The 19,866-nt window shown below is 38.9% G+C and overlaps 1 protein-coding gene across 1 annotated transcript; it reads right to left on the bottom strand.

The window, feature by feature from the left end:
* Positions 1–1,003: 1,003 nt before the first annotated feature.
* On the bottom strand, positions 1,004–18,671 carry LOC121961323 (fibulin-1-like). The gene is made up of 17 exons (XM_042511268.1): positions 18,439–18,671; positions 18,049–18,157; positions 16,628–16,763; positions 16,333–16,486; positions 12,328–12,396; positions 11,443–11,532; positions 10,493–10,630; positions 10,200–10,337; positions 9,634–9,777; positions 8,922–9,044; positions 8,624–8,749; positions 7,876–7,995; positions 7,653–7,784; positions 7,437–7,560; positions 4,215–4,357; positions 2,434–2,574; positions 1,004–2,285 (listed from the first exon to the last, which is right to left on the bottom strand). Exons 1-17 carry the CDS (start codon positions 18,491–18,493, stop codon positions 2,146–2,148), a joined length of 2,082 nt encoding a protein of 693 aa, XP_042367202.1. The 5' UTR covers positions 18,494–18,671; the 3' UTR covers positions 1,004–2,145.
* Between the last annotated feature and the right edge of the window lie 1,195 nt (positions 18,672–19,866).

The raw sequence follows: 19,866 nt of genomic DNA, 5'->3' as shown, positions 1-19,866 counted from the left end.
ACATTCCCAGTAACGGATTCCCATTATTCATTCTTCTGAGTGGAATAGCTGGAAATATCCTCACTAAGTGGAAGCAGTACAGTTTGATGGGGATTCTGAGGGGTTGAGTTCCAGGAAAAACAGGACATCCTATCAGATTTTAGTTATTCTAGAAACCTCAGTTATGCTAACTAGAGGACGGCTGGTTTAGTCTGCAGTGGTAGAGGAGCGAGCTATTTTCAGTAAAAAACATGAACACAATTTACCGCTCAGTCTTTATTATTCACAGATGGTGGCACAGTCTGATGGTACAAAACACAATCAGTGTTGAAAGCAAGTCCATTGATGATGTTTTTTAATATCAAATGAAGTGTGTCGAATCGGGACTGTCAAAACAGATGAAATGGAGCAAATATCAAACCGCTCCACAAGGCGACCAACTGTCTATCATAGTGGCACTCATGACAACAAAGTCTGAACTTAAGTTAAACACAACAAACAGTGGTTGCGGAGATGAAGGTATTCTATTAATCTATAGCAGTATTTTATTACAATCCTGTAAATGGAATGTAATTTTCCGTTACATCTGGATAGAGGTATCAAGTTAGAAGTAAGTTACTTTTTAATGTGAGAACTGTTTTACACAGTGTTTGTTGGTTGGTTGGTTGGTTGGTTGGATGGATGAAGTAGCACCCCCAAAAACTGAGGGGATAGCCAGATGGGGCTAAGGAAAATCTTGGGGTGACACAGCAAAATCAAAAGCCATAACTGTAAATAGCCCTTAAAAATGGCCAAATTTGGAAAAATTTAGCACAAATTTGGAGTGTTATTTAGCCTCATTCCCAACAAGCGAGGTTGTTTAGTTTCATAAGATAACACTATCTTTAGAATAAGGGTAAAATGAGCATGCCACCACCTCTTACAAACAGTTATAGAGAACCCCAGGAATGAGCCCTAAAACCCAGAAATCCATTTGCATTTCAGCACCTCCCGTTCTCTTGTCTCAAAATCAATGTTTTTTTTGAATGCTGTTTTAGTTAGAAGCCTTACATAAGGTCAGTGGTTACCACAAGCTTAGGAGACATTTTGTTCAACATAAAATATGTCAGTAAATAACCCACTCGCAAACCTTTTAGCTTTTATGTGTCTTAAAAAAGACAGTTGCTAAGTAGCCTAATGAGACAGAACATAAATCACATCAAACTTTACAGCCTTGCAGTGGTGGCAACATGGCTGTAGTGTAGTTCATTTTAGCCTAGCAATAGCTTTTTACTTCTGGCGATTACATTTAGGCTTTAAAAATCCAGAAAGTGGTGTTCATTTGTGAAAATTATTTTGCAGACCAAATCCTGTAAGTTTCACAAACGTTTGTTTACTATAGAGCTTATTTTCTGCAATAATCCAAAATCCAATGGAAAAATCCCACAGGCTTTTGGACGAGGGAACCAGGGTCACATCAGCTTTCTGGGATGACCTACAGGAAAACGTTATCCCTGGGGCACTAAATGACAGCCTCCAATTGTTTTCGATTATTTTTGTGAGAGAGGGCTAGAAGGGCTTATCTAATTAGCAAATGTTAGCATGTTAACAGATTAAACTGAGAGGGTTAATATATACCTGCTAGACATTAGCTTGCTAGCATTGTCACTGCAAACATGTTAGCAATGCTGAAATTAGCTCAAAGCACCACTGTGGCTATAAATACAGTCTCACAGAGCTGCTAACATTGTTCTAGACTCTTATAGTATGTGTCCACAGGATCCTTCATTTCCACTCTTCACCATTCATTGCCTATGTAAGCAGCTGTGCAATGCATTCTGTCATGGATGTATCAAGAAAACCTGGATACAGCCATGGAGGTGGGACCTCATTCATTCCTATGAGAGCTGTTAAGTGCCACATGAAAAAAGCTTGATTTCCACAGTATGAAAGTACTCCAATCCTTCCCATTTGTAGCTGTTTTTAGTGCATATAAAGCCCTTGCATATGACCCCAATCCAATGATTTATCTTATCTTGCATGCAACAGCATTAACATTTGAGGTGTTTTAAAATGATAAGTGTGGCGCCTCCAGACATTCAAAACTGTATATGGAAGTTAGAAATTAGGTATTGTACTGCGTTGTATTGCTGTTGTATTGCAGGATCATTCACACCTTAGCTCTGCTCAGAACCAGAACTCAGAGATGAAGACATGGATGATGACAACATTGCGATGGGAAATGACCCCTGACTTGACATAGTTCATAGCCACCTCCAACACAAGGTCCTTGGGGCCAATGATAGGTTTCACCTGCCGAACAACACCTACACAGATGACACATATTAGGATTAGTGACTTAAAGTTTGTTTTGGGAAAGATATTTTCCTCATATTATGCAGCCCTAGTTTAAACATTTCATTGATGGATTTGATAAAGAAATGCCTGCTTCCAAGTGATGTTCTCTCTTCTTACCCATAATCATGCCCTGGTGCGAGCGTTTCTCCACGTCAAAAGAGAACTGGTCATCTGCAGACAGGATGTCAAAGAAAACATCGGTGGCACCAGGTAGAGGAGCAGGGTTAGCTGCCGCAACTGTCCGCAGGAAGACTATTTCTGTTGGAAGAATTGTTTCAAAGTTTGTATTAGTCTGATGGAAGCAAACCACTAAGTGTGCCTGGTTGTCCAAATCAGATATTTAAGATATGATTAAACAATTGTTCTGTGGGTTGAAACAAGTAATTGAATCTTATGCGCTGTGGCAGGTTGGTGGGTGGAAAGTTGTATTTCAATGAGGCTGCAAATAATTCTAGAATGTGCTATTACAAGCTAGCGAGTTAACTCTGTCAGCCCAGGACCAGATCCTACTTGTATTAAGCAGCCTCTCAAAATCTCTTATCAGCTTCAAATATGGATGCATTGCACATTTTCCTTTTCAGAACAATCAGGACTATTTGATAGTCAATAATATTTTTATGTAACTAAGTTATTGCATTTAGGATTTGAATCAAGGTTCGCCTGGAAATCTTGACACTAAATGACTAACAGAATTGTGAATTGGTAAAATATGATAGCTCATTACAGAAACATAATCCAAGTTACCGGTAAAAGAAGTGCTGTACATTTGCTCAAGGTAACTTTTACTTGACTATTATAATCTGTGACCAGAATTACCTTCTCACGGTTGTATGCCTCCGCAAACCAGTCAAGCTACACTTACAGTTTACATAAATGTCTGTCCGGAGTCATATGTAGCCATTACAGTAGACATATGGATGTTGCTGCCCAGAAGCCACATATTCTAAAACATGGATGCTTCACACACATCTTCAACCTACCTTCACAGAAGATCAATACAATCAGCAAAGTTTCAAGCTGTACACCCAAGATTAATGTCACCAGTTCATTGTCTGATCAAACATCTCCATTTTAGTTCCTGAGTTATAACGTTGAGTAATTGCCAGAAAAGTGTTTTGCTGAACATTATGATGTCACAGTGAAGTTGACCTTTGATCTTTTGGGATATAAAATGACATCACTTAATAATTTCATCCTATTTGACATTTGTGTGAAATTTTGTCATAATTAGCGTATTAATTCGGGAGTTTTAGCCAAAAACGTGTTTTGTGAGGTCAAAGTGACCTTTGACCACATAATTCTAATCAGTTCATCTTTTAGTCCAAATGAACATTTGTTCCAAATTTGAGGAAATTTCCTCATGGCCCTCTTGAGATATAAAGATGGACAAGGTCCTGATGACCTTGACCTTTGACAACCAAATTCTAATACGTTTATTGTTGAGTTTAATTGAAATTTAGAGACAAATTTGAGGAAACTCCACAAAGGCCTTTCTGAGATATTGGGCTCAGGAAAATGAGACAAATGTAAGGTCACACATTAAGGACCTTTGACCACCAAAATCTAAACAGTTCATCTGTCATCCATGTGGGCTTTTGTGCCAAATTTGAAGAAATTTCCTCAAGGCATTCTTGAGATATCACATTCATGAGAGTGGAACGGACAACTCAGAAACATAATGCCTCCGACTTTCAAGGGTGTAGAGGCATAAAAAGCTCATCCAAAACCCACTGGAACTAACATGGTTATATATATGATGCAGACTACTACCACTTATTCACACCTGCATTACAGAAACACATGCACACAATAACATGTAATTTAGAGTGCACCTGGTTAACAAGTTTATCAAGGCTAAAAACATATTAAGAGCTTGTTGTAATTCCATCTTGTCTTACCCTCTGGTTCACTGAAGTCTCTGAAGGTCGGCAGAGAGAGGGAGGTGTGGGTGATGAGGTGGATGGGATCGAGATTGCAGCCGATGTCGTTAGGTTGGCAGGCCTTGACACAGCGCACATTGACTGAAGCATCTCTTCTGGACCTGAAAAGGACAAACAGCAATTATAGAAAGGAGGCAAGAAGGAAGTATTGAAGGAAATTTGGAGAAAAGAGACGCTTATACATGCCAAGGACATCAGAAAACACACAAGAAGAAGTGTGAATTTCTTACATTTTTAACCTATACAGTACATAACAGTATTCATAAGAAAAAGCTTTGACCACAGCTGCACAGATGAGTTGAGCGAGAAGAACCTGGCAACACCTGAATAGCCCCATAGACCTCCACGGTTAACCAAGGAACGGGTGCCTTAAAAAGAAGCCAAACCCTGATTCCACAACCCAAAATCATATTCGTGGGGTTCCCTGACGTGAAGACAGTAGTGCTTTCAAATACGACCTCAAAAACTTGCAAAGGGAGCAGAGCCGTGTAATTAGCAACAAGCAGGTGAGTCCAAGTTGTTCACTGAGCATGAGGCCAAAGCCACAGAGATGATTGTGTGGTGTTCCACAGCAAGAAAACGCTGCACGAAGGAAAAACTGGATGGCAGAAAACCAGGGGAGGATATGTAAGAATGAATGTCATTTGATGTGATCAATGACATCATATTCATGTGGTTAACGGGAAAAAATTTTTGACAGGATCAGCAGCAGAATCAGCATTTCCAAACAACTGTCCAGTCCAAAAATACAGATACTATTATTATAACATACAGTATTTCACTATTTTTACATATTTGAAATAATTAAGTTAGCATTTTGGACAGAAGGTGGTTATATGATCCAAAGATTTAAGAGGATAAATACCTCATATATTTTATATCTTTGCATTTTCAATCAGCTCTATGCATTAAACCCCAAAAACCACCAGGAGGAAAGTGGAACAGTGGAAAATTTGTCTGGCTTCATTTATCCAGCTGACCAGCACAGCTACTGGCCTTTTGGTATCATTTACAGCAAATCAACTGATAACCACCCAATACCAACACTAAAAGCACCATCCATCATATGAGCTGTAATGCTGCTCCACCACTAATTGAGCCCCCATGCTGGCTGAGCCCCAGGTGCCCATAAATAAGCGCCACGCTTATTTTTCTTGCAGTCCGCTACGGCAAGGCCTGTTTGATCCTACGGTGAGGCTGCTTGGAACACATCATAGGAAAAATTGCTCTCAACATAACAAATGACCACAGTGGAGGAAGCACGAGAGAAAAGGAAGAAAAGCATTGCTGGTGTGTATGTGTAAGTGTGTGTGTGCTTAAAAATTAAAAGAGCCATTCTTTATCTGTCACTTTTTAATTCAAAGCACATAGAAAGTACACATAAAGGGAAGCTGCCACACAGACACGAGGTAGAGTTAGCTGCCACCAATGCATGTGGATGCACATGACCAATCCTGTCATGGAGATCCTCAACAGCTAATGTGCCCCATCTAGTGGTACAGCAATATTCCTAACATCTACTATTGTTTTATATGCTAGAATAAATAACAATAAAAATGCAAAGTGTTAAAACAGTTGAAAAACATGGGATTGCTTTGAAATAATGCATCCCCAGGACTGCATTATATGCACAAATGCAATCCATTTGCAATGTTGACTTGCTGCTTTTATAACCAACCTGTCAATCACTGTAAAAAAAAATACACAACATTGAATGAATAGTTTGTTTGTTATTTTGGTGGAAAATACCTTTATTGACTTTCTTGCTGAGGGTGAGATGAGAGGATAAACACCACACTCATGTCTATTTGTTAAATATATGGCTACAGCACCCAGTTACCTTAGCTTAGCATTGAAACAGAAAACAGCTAGCTTAGCTCTGCCTAAACAAATTGCTATAGCAAACAGCTAGCTTGGCTCTGCCCTTAAGTAATAAAGCTCTAAAGGTCCCTAACTTTTTATCTCCTTTGTTGGGGTTATGTGTCTGACTATTTCTTTGCTAGATTTGGAGACAAAGCCAGGTAAGCTGTTTCCCTGTTTCCTATCTATGTGCTAAATTAAGCTAAGCGGCTACCAGCTGTAGCTTCATATTTAGCATACAGACATGAGAGTGGTATCAGTCCTCTCAGATGTATGCTGAGAAGAACTTGGCTATAAATATAACGTTAAATATATATTTTTTAAAAGGATAACTACTCAAATTCACCATAATAGACTGTAGCATCATTTTAGTTTTGGGTAAGTTGTTTTTTTATTGCCACATATTAACTGTGAGTGCTACGGGAACTAGTCCCTGTCTCAAGCCAGCAGTTTATTAAAGAGTAGATGGCAGGCTGAATTTGTGATTTCTATATTTAAAAAAAAAAAGATAGATAGGCTAGATGACACCCCAAACCACCTATGTAATACAGGGGTTATAAGTTCAAAATAAGAATGAACTTAAAACACTCCAAAGAATTCCTTTAAGTTTCTAATAAGGAAATGTCGTTGTGGGCCGAGTGGGCTGCTCATCAGTGACAAATACCGCGATCTTGGCCATGTACAAATGTGCCTTTCCATAGCGAATTAGCCTCATCTCCACGGTCAGGAAGAAGTCTCGGGGCTGGGATAAGGTACGGTGCAGTGAGATCTCTCCTCCATGAGCATGCTGCTCTATGCCGAAGTATCCCTCCTCGTCTCCAGAGACTATCTCGAACAGCATTTTGTCTCCCGGCACGGAATTCGAGGGCCCCATTCGGAAAACAACAGCAGGTACAGGAGTATTGGTTGGGAAGCTGATGTTGTAGAAGGAGATTCTCAGCGGTAGCGAGAAACACGACGCGGGATCCTGCGTGAACTCGCAAGTTACGCGCTCGCAACGGCTGAAAGGGACAAAATGGAATGCTCATTGGATGGAGGGCAGAAAAGGCTGCGTGTATGGGTAGAAAAAGAGGAAAAGGTCAGGGAAAGACGAAAAAATGACGGAAGCTGAAGAGTGAGTAAAGAGGGTATGACCAAAAAGGTCAATAGCAGGCCAAAACCGAATGAACACATCCGAGAAAATGAGTGAAACAAGAAAAAAGATGTAAAATGAGGACAGAGTCTTTATACAATGAACAAGTAAGATGCATGCCCAGATCATGCTCAGCTGGGGACAATCCACCCTTTTGTTTCAACCAGCTCTTTATAACCAGCTCTTACCCATGTGCTGCTTGCCGGAAGTTCGGAGGACAGGCAAAGGACAGACAGCGAAATCCTCCCTGGACGTTGAAGCAGCTTTCAGAGACAGAGCAGGTATGGCTCCCTGCTGCACATTCATCAATATCTGCAAACAACAGGGGAAGCAAAGGTTCAACATTTAATATATGTTTCCACTCTATCTTTATTAACAAAAGCAGCAAAGGTTTGTCGACTGACCTTGGCATGTGCGTCCGTTATGTGCGAGTGTGTAGCCTGTCGGTGGGCAGGTACAGTAAAAGCTTCCTGGGGCGTTGGAGCAGCGGTAGGAACACACATGACCTCCACTCGGCAGGGCACACTCATCAATATCTGAGAGTAAGAGATAGTAAAGGCTAGTCAGCATGTGATCACTTTCAAGTTAATTTGCTTCATCACCAAACACCATGAAGGCTGACACTACCTTCACATGTTATCCCATCAATGTCACTCAGCTGGTAACCACGGCGACAGTAGCACTGGTAGGAGCCGTAGACGTTTGCACACTCCTGGCTGCAAGGGTTGGCTTCACACTCATTGACATCTGTCAGCATAAAGGCACAGATACATACCTTAAAATGTGTCAGATATGACTTCATAAAGACTACGTCTATGAAACAATTGGGTTCGAACATACAGCTGAAAGATTTTGTAGCTATGGAAGCTCATTTCTGCCAATGTAACTTATCTCAATGATGAGAAACTGTACTAAGCCATTATTTTTAGCTGCTAAATCATTATGGAATATTAATACATTATTTTAAGATACAATATCATTATTTTGAGATTTTGTAATTACTTAGATAACATTTCTCATTATAATGATTTACAGGTTGTTTTTTTTTCATCACATTGGCGGAAACTGGCTTCTTTATACTGTTAATTAAGAACATAATTATTTTAAGAATAGTAAGTCTTTATTTTGAGATATTAATTCAGTATTTGGAGATATTAAGTCATTATATTAAGATACTACGTCATTATTTTGAGATAGTGTTATTATTTTGATAAGGTTTCTCATTATAAATACTTTAAGTATTTTTTTGTCATCAAATTGGAGGGAATGGGCTTTACATTTATTTATTTCTTTTTCTTTCAATCACACTGGCAGAAAGGGGTTTCTATATATTTCTATAACGTAAGTCTTAATGAAAAATGAGGAGTGATTTTACCTTCACAGTTTCTGCCATCATGCGACAGCTTGAAGCCAGTGGTGCAGCTGCACTGGTAGGACCCCTCTGTGTTCTCACACTTGTGGGCGCAGAGTCGTCCGGGATAATGCCTGCATTCATTGATATCTAAGGAACACAGGGGTCAGGCGATGAATCTGAGACTCAGAACTGACCAGTTCCATTCTCCACTTGTCTTGTACCACTTCTTTCTACTCTACCAAAAATACGTTCTTTCAAAACTGACATGCACAGAATATGATAGTTGAAGCATAAGTATAGTGATGGATTTGCACTGCACCTTCACACAGTTTGGTGATGCTGTTGAAGATGAAGCCAATTCTGCATTCACAGCGGTACGAGCCCAGCAGGTTGATGCAACCATGGCCGCCACACACATTCCCTGTACGGCACTCATCCACATCTGTAACATGAAGGGAAAATATTACAGTTTAGTTTGAAAAATGGAAAATTAACCTTATGAAATCTTAGCAAATTGGTATGATTTTTTTTCAAAAACATGGGAAGAAGGCAATGGGCAATAAAAGAAAAATAATTAGCCTTAAATTTGCAATTTGAGATTAGTCAGTACAAGAAAATTACCTGAGAATTTGTAAAATAAACAAATAAAAATACAAATAATAAAATCAGCAAAATGTTCGTAAAGAAAAAAGGGAATGGCGTGGAAAAGTGTTTTAAAGTTCTATTAATTCTGTAACATAAGTTTAAATGTGTAATTATGACAGTTAGTCATACATATAGTTTTTCCATAGCCTTTTTCTTTTTTCCCTAGACATTTTCCCCTACATTTTTAAAAAAAAATAACCTTCTATATCGAATTGATTCTTGCAGTTTGTGGAACATTTCTTACCAAGTTGGTTATTGTTTTTTTCCCCATCTTTTTTAAAAGAAATTGCACCAATTTGCTCAGGGTTCAAAGACTTAAATACTTGTGAATAGCCCCCAATATTAAAGATTTTACAAACAAAGGAAAATAATTCATTGTGACCTACCTTCACAACGTGTGCCATCCTCAGTTAGATGATAGCCGCGTCCACAGGTGACCGTGTTCTTGCGACAAGTGTAGGAGCCCACTGTGTTGATACAAGTTTGGCCAGGCAGGCATGGACTGGTGTGGGCCAAACACTCATTTACATCTAATGAGAGAACAGTAACAAGGACAGTTCACTCCAAATTAAAAACTACACATACGTATTTCCTCTTACCTGTAGTGCTGTTTATCAGTCTAGATTGTTTTGGTGTAAGTTGCCGAGTGTTGGAGATGTCTGCCTGGTCTCTAATATAATGGAAATAGATGGCACTCGGCTTTTGGTGCTCAAAGCACTAAAAAAATATGCTTGTAAAACTCAACAGCAATGTTTCTTTGCAGAAATCATGACCTAGTTACTAAAGATAATCCACAAATCTTATTGTGAGCAGTTTCACGTGGGACCTATTTTCAGAACTACACTGGCCAACTGAATCAATGCACAGAAGGAAGTGTGCATCTACCGCTAGCTCACCTAGCATCACTGTGGTACCATGAGTAGGTGCATGCTTCCTTTCCTACTAAACTCACCAATACAGCTGCCGATTGCATCCTGAATGAAACCATCTGAACATCTCTCTTTTGGGCGGCAGCGGAACGAGCCTGCTGTGTTGGTGCACAAAAAGTCAGGTCCACAGTTATGGGTCCCCAAAGTACACTCATCTATGTCTGGAAAGGGCAAGGAGGAAAATGTCATCAAAGCATAAATATGCAGTGCAATACTTTTTTACTTGGAATACTGTAAATTATAGGACATGTTTTGGTTATTTTTACTACTTGGTATTAAGTAACTAAAATTGTAATTTTTTTTCCTGGCTCGTTACCTTGGCAACTGTTGTCTTCTTTGAGTTCATATCCAGTGCCACAGCTGGTTTCCCTCTGACAGCGAAAAGAACCCTCTGTGTTGATGCAAACTTGGCCAAGGACGCAGTTGTGACTGCCAGTCAGACACTCATTGACATCTGAGGAGAGAGACATCCACTCAATAATAAGAGAAACCAGTCAATCCGTGTATTAAAGCAATAGGTCCCAACGTGTCCAGCCACTGAGTTCAGATTTGTCCTGAGTCATTAGTTCAAGGTCCACACATTGGAGAAATTCAATTTAATGTGGCAAAATGTAAATAATACATGGGCTTAAAATGCAACAAATAAAAAAATATTGCAAAATTTAAGTGCAATCAGTTAAAACCAGGGGCATCTGTAGGATTTACTGACTTAAGGCTTAGCCTGAAATTTTCTTTTAAATATTTTGATAATTTTTTTTAAAAACTTTTGTTTTCTTTTTTGTTTTCTTTTTTTGTGGCAATTTTGTTCTCTAAACTATTTTGGGTGATTTTTTTTTCTTTAAAAATGTTTGGTAATTCTTAAAGAAAACATGCCTTCCAATCGCAAACCTGCCAAAATGAAAAACAGCCAAACTACAGTATATATTACAGTCAAAAACTTTAAAAACAGAAACTACTGTTGGATTTTTAAATTTCCAACAGTGCTTGAACACATCATGTGGGACAAACACAGGCCCGAACCAATTTACTTTTGGCTGAATTGCTCAAAGCGATTTAAAATTAGGTGCAATAAACTGGAATGGAAATGGTTCCATGTTGATATGTTGACAGTGAACTTCCTTACAATCCATCTAATTGTTGTTAAGATATTTCAGTGTGAACAGACAAACTGTCACTTCCATCCTGAGAGCCATGCAGCTTGGACAGGCTAGAAATCACTAATTAAAAGTAGGTAATTACAGTCATACTTCCATTTACAATACTTACCCTGACAATTAATTCCATCCTTTTGCAGCTGATAACCACCCAGGCATGCACATGTACCATTAACGTCACACAACTGGGAGCAAATGGAGTCTGAAAACAGCAGAGAGACACATAGAGCAGTAGTCATCATACACTGTAAAATCTGACAAGTTGATCTTTGATTAACCTTGGAAACCAATTGCCTTGAAAAAGTAAAATGAATATAACTTTAAATCTTAATTTGTTTACTTTATATCTACGTGTTAAATGTACTTGAAATTTAGCCATATTTACTTAATTTTGTGAATTTGTTGCAACTAAAAAATGTCAAGTGAAATTACTTTTTTTAAGTGTCGGTAACTTCAGTAAATCAAGTTAGTCTGACTCAATTCGAGAAAGAGGATTTTGGCAATGATGAAGTTAGGAGCTCTGCGAGTTCTGTTTTATTAACATGTTCAATATGTTTCTTGACAAGATAAATATGATTAGCTAGTTTGCAACCATACAGATTTATAGCACAGTATACTCGGTTTACTGAAGCTGCTAAAACTTAGAAAGACTGATTTAATTAAACTTGTCAATTTTAAGTTGCAAAAATCAAGTAAATATAACTACATTTAAAATGAACATAACAATTAGATATTAAGTAAATATAGATTAAGACTAATAGTTATATTGGCTTACATTTTTCAAGGCAATCGGTTTTCTAGACTTAGAAAAGGTTAGATTAAAAAAAGTAAAATCAACTTAACTGATTTTACAGTGTAAGGTACAGTGTTTGTCCTACTTCACAGGAACTATGTCACTGGCCGACGGAAGAAAAAGCCGCCAAGAGGCTGGAGCTTAAGCCTCTTACAGCTCTGATTAAAACAAAGGAGATCACGTTGAGAAATGAAGATGCCAAACCTTTACAGGGGTCTGATCCCTCTGGAGGCTTGGTGGTATCGTTGGTCTTAGGCTTTTCTGTCATCGGTTCTATTGGGAAAAAAAATGTCTCATTAAACCCAAACATGACTTTTTAAAAACAGCAAAATTCCCTGAATAACTGAAGAGCACAGGGTCAGACTCATCAGCGAGAACAACTCCATGACTCTGAGGCCATTTTAAGGTTTATGCGAGAATGGATCATCTGGAAGGAAAGGGGTGGGAACTCCGCAGCGCGTCATCAGATGCTCACAGTGGAGTCATCAAGTCACAGCAGCGTGTAGTTTCTGGCAGATTTTTTTTAACATGGAGCTTTATCTGACTGCACTTGCACAAATCAAATGTTTAAATATTCAGCCTATATATACAGACCTTTTTATAAATCAGCTCAACTGCAGTTACAACAGCAACGTTTCACAAAACATACATGTGTTTAACCACCTCAGTAATTTGTTCAGTTGAAGCTGAACGAGCAATGATATTTAGAGTTGAATGAATGTGATGTATGAGGAGTTACTCATGGCATAATGATGAGTGTCGCTGCCATGTAAGGATGGCCATGGGAAGTAGGGGTGCACCCCCTGTTAGAAAAGGCCAACATCACAACACTCTTCGAAATGAAAAAAAAAAAATTTAATATTTTTTTCTGTTGGTATTTACCAAAAAATGAAGGCTTAAGTAAGTTTTAAAATGTTGCTAGAAACACTGAATAATTACTAGTTATTTAAATAACACTAAGCATCACGGTCAACGGACGTTACGTGGGTCAGCTTGCTGTAGACTCACGTGCCTGTCCCTGATGAATGTGCACACAGACATTTCGAACAGTTTGGACATTAATACACTCATAAGTGACTTTTTCTCGTAAACCCTTGAGTGCCAACCCACTTTTGTGAAGCACAAACCCAGCCAAGGTACAGCGTCTGTTCTGCCGCCGTGCAGTTTTACACGTGCATGCGTGTTTGTGTGTGACTGTGTGTGCGCGGTCGAAGGTTTAAATACTGTGATGTATTTTTGAGGTTAAAATACTGTGTGTTTTGGATATGTGTGCAGTGCTCTGATTGACTTAACCTGTAAAACTATGAGTAATCTGAGTGTGGTGACATGTTTGATCCATATTGCAGTAGCACATGTTATAATAGAATGTTACAATATAGAGGGATTTTTTACAATATACGCCTTTAGAAAAAACTAATTAAAATCGATTCATACTTAAGGGGATTATCCTGTTGATTATATTTACACACAAAATGAGCGCTTATCACAGCACCCCCAACTAGAAACGTCTTCCCACAGCCCTACTCGTGACTTAATGATAGGCTCCTAGTTGACATTTACTCAGATATTGTAGCTAGTTAGTTACAATTTGAGGTCGCTTTACTTGGGTAATTTCATTGGACTACTACAATAGATTTATTTGACATTAATTTAGCCACTTTTCATGGAGATTTAACACGACAGTTATCAAATTTCTGAAAGGGAGAGCAAGTCAGATAACCCAAAGTTAAACAACAGCACTAGCTAATGTGACGTTACCCAGTTTATCTAACATTAGCTAGCAAGAAATCAATTGTCCACTGTTAATTTCTACACCTTTGTCATTGTAATGCTGCTCCACACTGTGAGTAATAAACTCTTTCTCTGTGGAGTCATCACACTTATGAATGGGAATGACGCAGACTTATCATAGACTATATTAAAGACACAGATATTATATACAAGCTGTGTATTATATAGTACACTATAGGGAATAATGAACAAGATTTCAGACACTACACTGAATTTGGACAATTCAGTGTAGTGTCTGAAATCTGTGTAGTCTCTCTGTCTCTGTCTCTCTCTGTCTGGCGAGCATTGACAGCAGAAATTGTCAAGCAATTGTCAGGTGGGGCTCGGGTAGGAACATCCGGTGACGAAACCACGAAATCCTCCGAAGGCTAGACGGTGCTGTTTAACAGCTGCTGATACGGCCTTATAGCGCACTATATAGAGTGGTAAAGTTTGAGAGCTACTCTGTAAAGCTGTAAAGGCGGACAAGTGAGTTTAATGAGTTTCTTTGTCCAGTTTGATGACGTCTAACGTCCCCAACAAACACTGTAGTCCCATTTAGCCACTTGTTAGCAACTGCCTTTTTCAAAAGTTCAAAAATCCGTGTTAAGCGACTGTTTTTTATGTTGCAGAACAAAACATCTCAATGTCTTTAGCCTGTGTTAACCAGAGACTTTATATAAGGCATTTTACTGAAAACCCATTCAAAAAACCCATAGACTTTAAGACAAGGGAACCGGAAGTGCTAAAAGGCTAACGGACTTCCGCGTTTTAGGACTCATTACTTCACCACTCTATAATGGATTAAATTAACTGCTGAGAATTCGAACACAAAGTGGCAAACGCACTATACACACTACACTATATACACTATATACTATATTACACTATATAGCGCAATATATCCGTGATAGGGGGCAGTTTCGAACACAGCTATAGTCTATAAGACTGACAAACTGAAAAATCTCCCAGAAACTACACGCATGACACGCAGCGTAGCTTCTGCCCCCCTCCCTCCGCACGATCCAGTCAAGCATTAACCCCTTTTTAGTGATTCACTGTCATCACTCTGGCCTTCACTCTACATCAGCGAGATGTTGGTTTTCTTTTCTGCACAAATAACTCAAATCAAGTGTTTTTGTAGCTCTGTCCTTCCCACCCATTTGTGTATTTCACCTGAATGCAGCTAGGCGACAAAACCTACAAACACCAGTTGGCCCTAAGTTACCATTTGGCAGGTGTCTACAGATTAGCCTGGTGAATACCAGTGACCCAGTGTGTCTGTCTCTCTGTCTGGCAGAAATGTGCTCCACAGCTGCCACATCAAGGCCATTTAGCCAGTTTATGAAAACAGAGCTGCTGTCTCTGCTCCAGGTAACGCTGCCTGTTTTGATGAGACGCACCCCTTTTGAAAACCGGCTCTTTTAGCCCAAATAAAACTCAACATAAGAGAGTAAGCATATTTAAAAGTTGTGAGTAGCACTTTATATACAGTGTTAGGAGGGTTACCACTGAAATGTAATAACATATTACTGTACCGTTTTTACCCTGTTAAAAAGTAACTATGATAAAATAGTAATGTTACTTGTTACATTTGATTACTTTTCTAACAAATGTTTTAAATTGGGCAATATAGTTGAAAAGTTCTAAAACTATAAGTGCATAAGTGTTGCTCTCAAATTTGCCCAAATGGCTTTGCAGACCTGTGTTGTCTGAAAATATGCCAAAAGAATGCATAAGGGCAAGGCAAAAAGATGCAAACAACAATATAAATGTTAAAAAGCATTTAACATGCAACATGATTCACACATGACAAGCAGTGATGTCACATGAGTCAGTGTCTGTTGGGGCTGAAGGATAAGGATAAGGGAAGAAGAATAAAGTTTGGAAATGAAAAAACAAAAACAAAAAAAAGGAAATTCGCACATCCAAATAGAGTGCCCCAGTAATGAGTCCTAACATGTTGGTTCTGCTGCATCAAATTTGATCCTTTTTTAAACTGTCCATCGTGAGTCAGCCACTGTTCCAGGAACGCAGTGGAGTACTATTTTAGTACAAATAAAATGTGGAGTCACAAGATGTGAAAAATACATTAAGCTGGTGGTCATCCTTTCTATTTTACTGGAATGAAACCAAGTATGCAGTGTTTGGTCCAGATCATTTACAGCTATTGTCTAGAAATAAAAGATCTAATAATCTAATAATAACAATCTTTATAAAGGCCTTTTTGGAGAGTGGCACCAAAGAAAGTGGGCTTTTTAAAATGTGGCACCTAATCATATTGTGCTCAAACCATTTAGCACCTAATGTGTGCAAATGGCAGAGTATATTGATTGTTTTAAGTGTTGCAGACAGCCAGCAGTCATTCTCTCATGATAACACAGTGAAGCTAATCAAGACACAAAAGACCAAAAACACAAGACTATTAAAGTGTTTTACCTTCGACAGTTGGTTTGATTTCCTCGGTTGTATTTTTGCCACAGCAGGTTTTAGCTGTGTGTGCACACTGTCGCCCCAGCAACAAACCCCGGAGCTCACAGCTCGAACCCTGGCTCGCTGTCATCAGGCCGAGCGTGCAGCAGTCACAACATATCTGAGCAGGAGACAGGAGAGGGTGAAACAGGAGGAAAAAAGTTCACTCTTTATTGATTTAGAAACAGCTAAGTGTATCGTCTGTGAGAATAAGCAGACGTGTAAAGGTTGCAGATATTGATGTTGGGAAAAGGAGGACAACCTTAGAGATTTTAGTCTCCCAGGGGTCTCCTTGGAAGAAGGGCCTCTCACAGGCCCCCTGCCCCTTGGCCATCTTGATGCCATTGTCACAGAGTTTATCTTCTACTGTGGCTGCACAGCATTGCTCCTGAGCGATTCTGGAAATAAACAGAACTTTACCTTAGTCAGAACGGAAACTGCATGTTTGCTCCGTGAGGATAAGAGGCATGTGAAGAAACGTTAGATATTTACGTTAGATACAATCTGCTGAACCCAAGAAACCCAAGAGGATTTATGATGCAATATGTTGAATATTTTCTTGCAACAATGAGTGACCTACCTTAATTTAACCCTTCGAAACCTGGAGTGACATCACTTTTCTAGTGCTTTCATATGCCTTTCACAAGTATTTAACTCGTGAACATTAAGCAAATTGTTACGATTTCTCTCAGCAGGAAGTAACTTGTCAAGAAATGTTCCACAAATTGCAAGAAATTAGTGGATGTAGAAAACTATTTTTAAAAAGCTAGGGAAAATGTCTGGGCAAAAAACAAAAAGGCAGATGACAATTATACTGTATTCGTAATGATAATTGCATATTAAAAATTATGTTACAAATTTATTAGAATTTTTAAGCACATTTTCCAGGTAATTTCATTGTTTTTTAAATCTTATTTTATGATCTTTACTTTATTTTTTCTTAATAAGAATTTTTTTTTATTAATATATATTAATTTATTTTTGTGTTTATTTTTAACTAATTTTTAGGTAATTTTCTTGTACTCTTTACTAATTTCTTGCTAATTTCAGGGTCATTTTTTCATTTGTTGCTCATTGCTTTTCTTTCTTTGTTTTTGTAAGACATCAAGCCAATTTGCTTAGGTTTCAAAGGGTTAAAAGACATTGCAAATGTCAGAAGCTGCTTTTGAGTCTATATCAAAATTGCTCCATTTTGCTCTTTATAAGAAGAAACTCTCTGTTTTTCCTCTCCAAGTGTTCCCTTCACTGACCTCCATGTGTTGACCAGGTGTTACTCTATTTCATCAATCGCCACCTCCATGTTCTTACAGTCAAATGGGGCCCTTTAGTGATAAAAATGCTCCAGGGGGCCACTTAACACCTGTACTTACTGTTTAGTTACTCCCTTGTAGCAGGATGGATGTTTGAGGGTTGGGGAGATGATTTAGGGTTTGTAACCCCTGGGGTATTTCCTGCTTTTTAACATACCATCGCAAAAGCTACTGGCTTACAGATTATTTCTCCCAGCAAAATTCATAATTTGAAGATTTTTTTGGGCCCCAACTGAACCACTATATACCCTAAAGAAACATTTCGACAGAAGAAAAATAAAAAATAAACTTCATGTGTTCCTTCTGTGTTGACCCTTCTTTGGTCCCTGTACCATATTTTAAGACCATCTTGAGGAAACCAGGTGTTCCTTACCTGCAGGTCTGGGAGGAGGAGATGAGGGGGAGGATTGTACAGTCTTGTCCTCCCAGGGCTCGCTCCCTCCCATCTAGGCAGCACTCTTGCACAGTAGGAGGCTGAATCTCTGCAGATTTGGGAAGATGGCACAAGGATTAGAAATAGACAGCAGAGACGTGATGGAAAAAATGGCACAGCTGCCCCCTGAGTGCCAGTGACTGAGTCAGATTTAATTAAAATGAGCTCACACCCAGACAGTACGTTGAAAAAGAAGCCCACAGGACATCACATTAGGCTATAATAACCCCCTAAAATAAAGAAGTGCATTAAAGTTTTCATATCACTAACATGGTCTGAAAATATATTCAAATTCTACATCTAAATTCCAAACTTTTGCTTTCTTCTTACCTTGTCCATGCAGAACTCCGTATAAAGAAAACAAAAGTATTGTCCACTGTGCCATCGGAATTACCTCTAAACGTTTCCCTCTCCGATCGTCCTTTTAAATTAATTTCTGTTTAATCGGCGGCTGAACTGCAGCAGTGGACGGTGAGTTTGTCTCCTGTATTAACGCTCCGTCACGTAGGAGAACATTTCAGTCAGAGCGACCGGAGAGGCGACACAGATCTCGCCTTGAGAGGTTTGAGATTAGAGGGCGGTGAGGGCGGGGTGCAGGGAGCTGTGTTTAACTGTCAGTCTGGGCTGCTGAATAATTCAAACACCGCCGATAATTGGATTTATTTGATGCGCCGACGTGACAACACTAAACGAGTCCAAATGGGGGTAGGACATAAACAACGCAGGAGAATTTTAGGAAGAGTTAGTTTTTTTTAAAAAATGCCAAAACTCTTCAGACAGGGAAAAAAACAAGCAAAAGTAGATAACAACTAAAATAAGTAGTTACTTTTAACTTATTTTGTTTCAAAATGCTTCAGTTTTTGAAAGAGGTTGGTTTCAGGACCCCTGAGATATTAAGTTATAAGGTAATCCATGATAAAAACACAAAGTTGGAGGGAAGTATGACAAATTTTCATAATTTTGTGTAGTTTAGGTGTTTTCCCCCCTCTTTTTGCTTAAAATATCATTGTAACATAGAAGTCAATTGCACAGTGTAATGGAGATAGAATAATGACACCAGCTGTGTTTAGTTTGGTTCCCTGTGAGCTTTGCTTTCACTGTGCCACCGGGTACAATCATGCAGGAAAACAGAGGCTTGACTTACAGCACGAAGGAAGTGTGTCAACCATTGCGCAAACAAAAAAAAACAATTACAAAAAATCTAATCTAAGAGTATCTTGTGTGTCTTTTTGTGTCTTTGCAGTTATTATCCCCAGTAGTGGAAATGGTGAACCAACGTGATTTCACAGAAATACATGAAATTACCACAATCTCTTAACACTGCCATAGGTGGTAGTGGTTGGATAAACTACTTTGTTAGCTTTAGGAAAAAAAGTTTGTTACATTCGGGACATATGTGCTTTGTGAAGTAATGTAAGTACATAATGTGATGTAACTATATGAGAAAGGCAAGTAGATGAAGATAAAAGAAGTCAAGTTGTCTCCTGTGTGAAAGTCATGTGTTTGTTTGACCCATCCACCACCCTGACCTCTTTATTTCACCAATGGGGTCGTAATGTCAACCACCGCCCCCATGATGTTAAACAAGGGAATCTGTGTATCTACCAAGACAAAGCACCCAAATTGACTTTTCATTGGCACTGTTCCCATGGTCCTGGCACATCACCTCAACACAATAGCAGCAATACAGCTGTTTTTGCGACAGTGGCGCCAGCATTACTACTTGGAAAGTGTCCGTTTACACCACCTCAAAGAAAT

Source organism: Plectropomus leopardus, chromosome 22, assembly GCF_008729295.1.
Source record: "Plectropomus leopardus isolate mb chromosome 22, YSFRI_Pleo_2.0, whole genome shotgun sequence".
Classification (NCBI taxonomy): domain Eukaryota; kingdom Metazoa; phylum Chordata; class Actinopteri; order Perciformes; family Serranidae; genus Plectropomus; species Plectropomus leopardus.
Note: the sequence above shows the minus strand (reverse complement) of the source record. Positions and strands in the feature narration are given on the sequence as shown.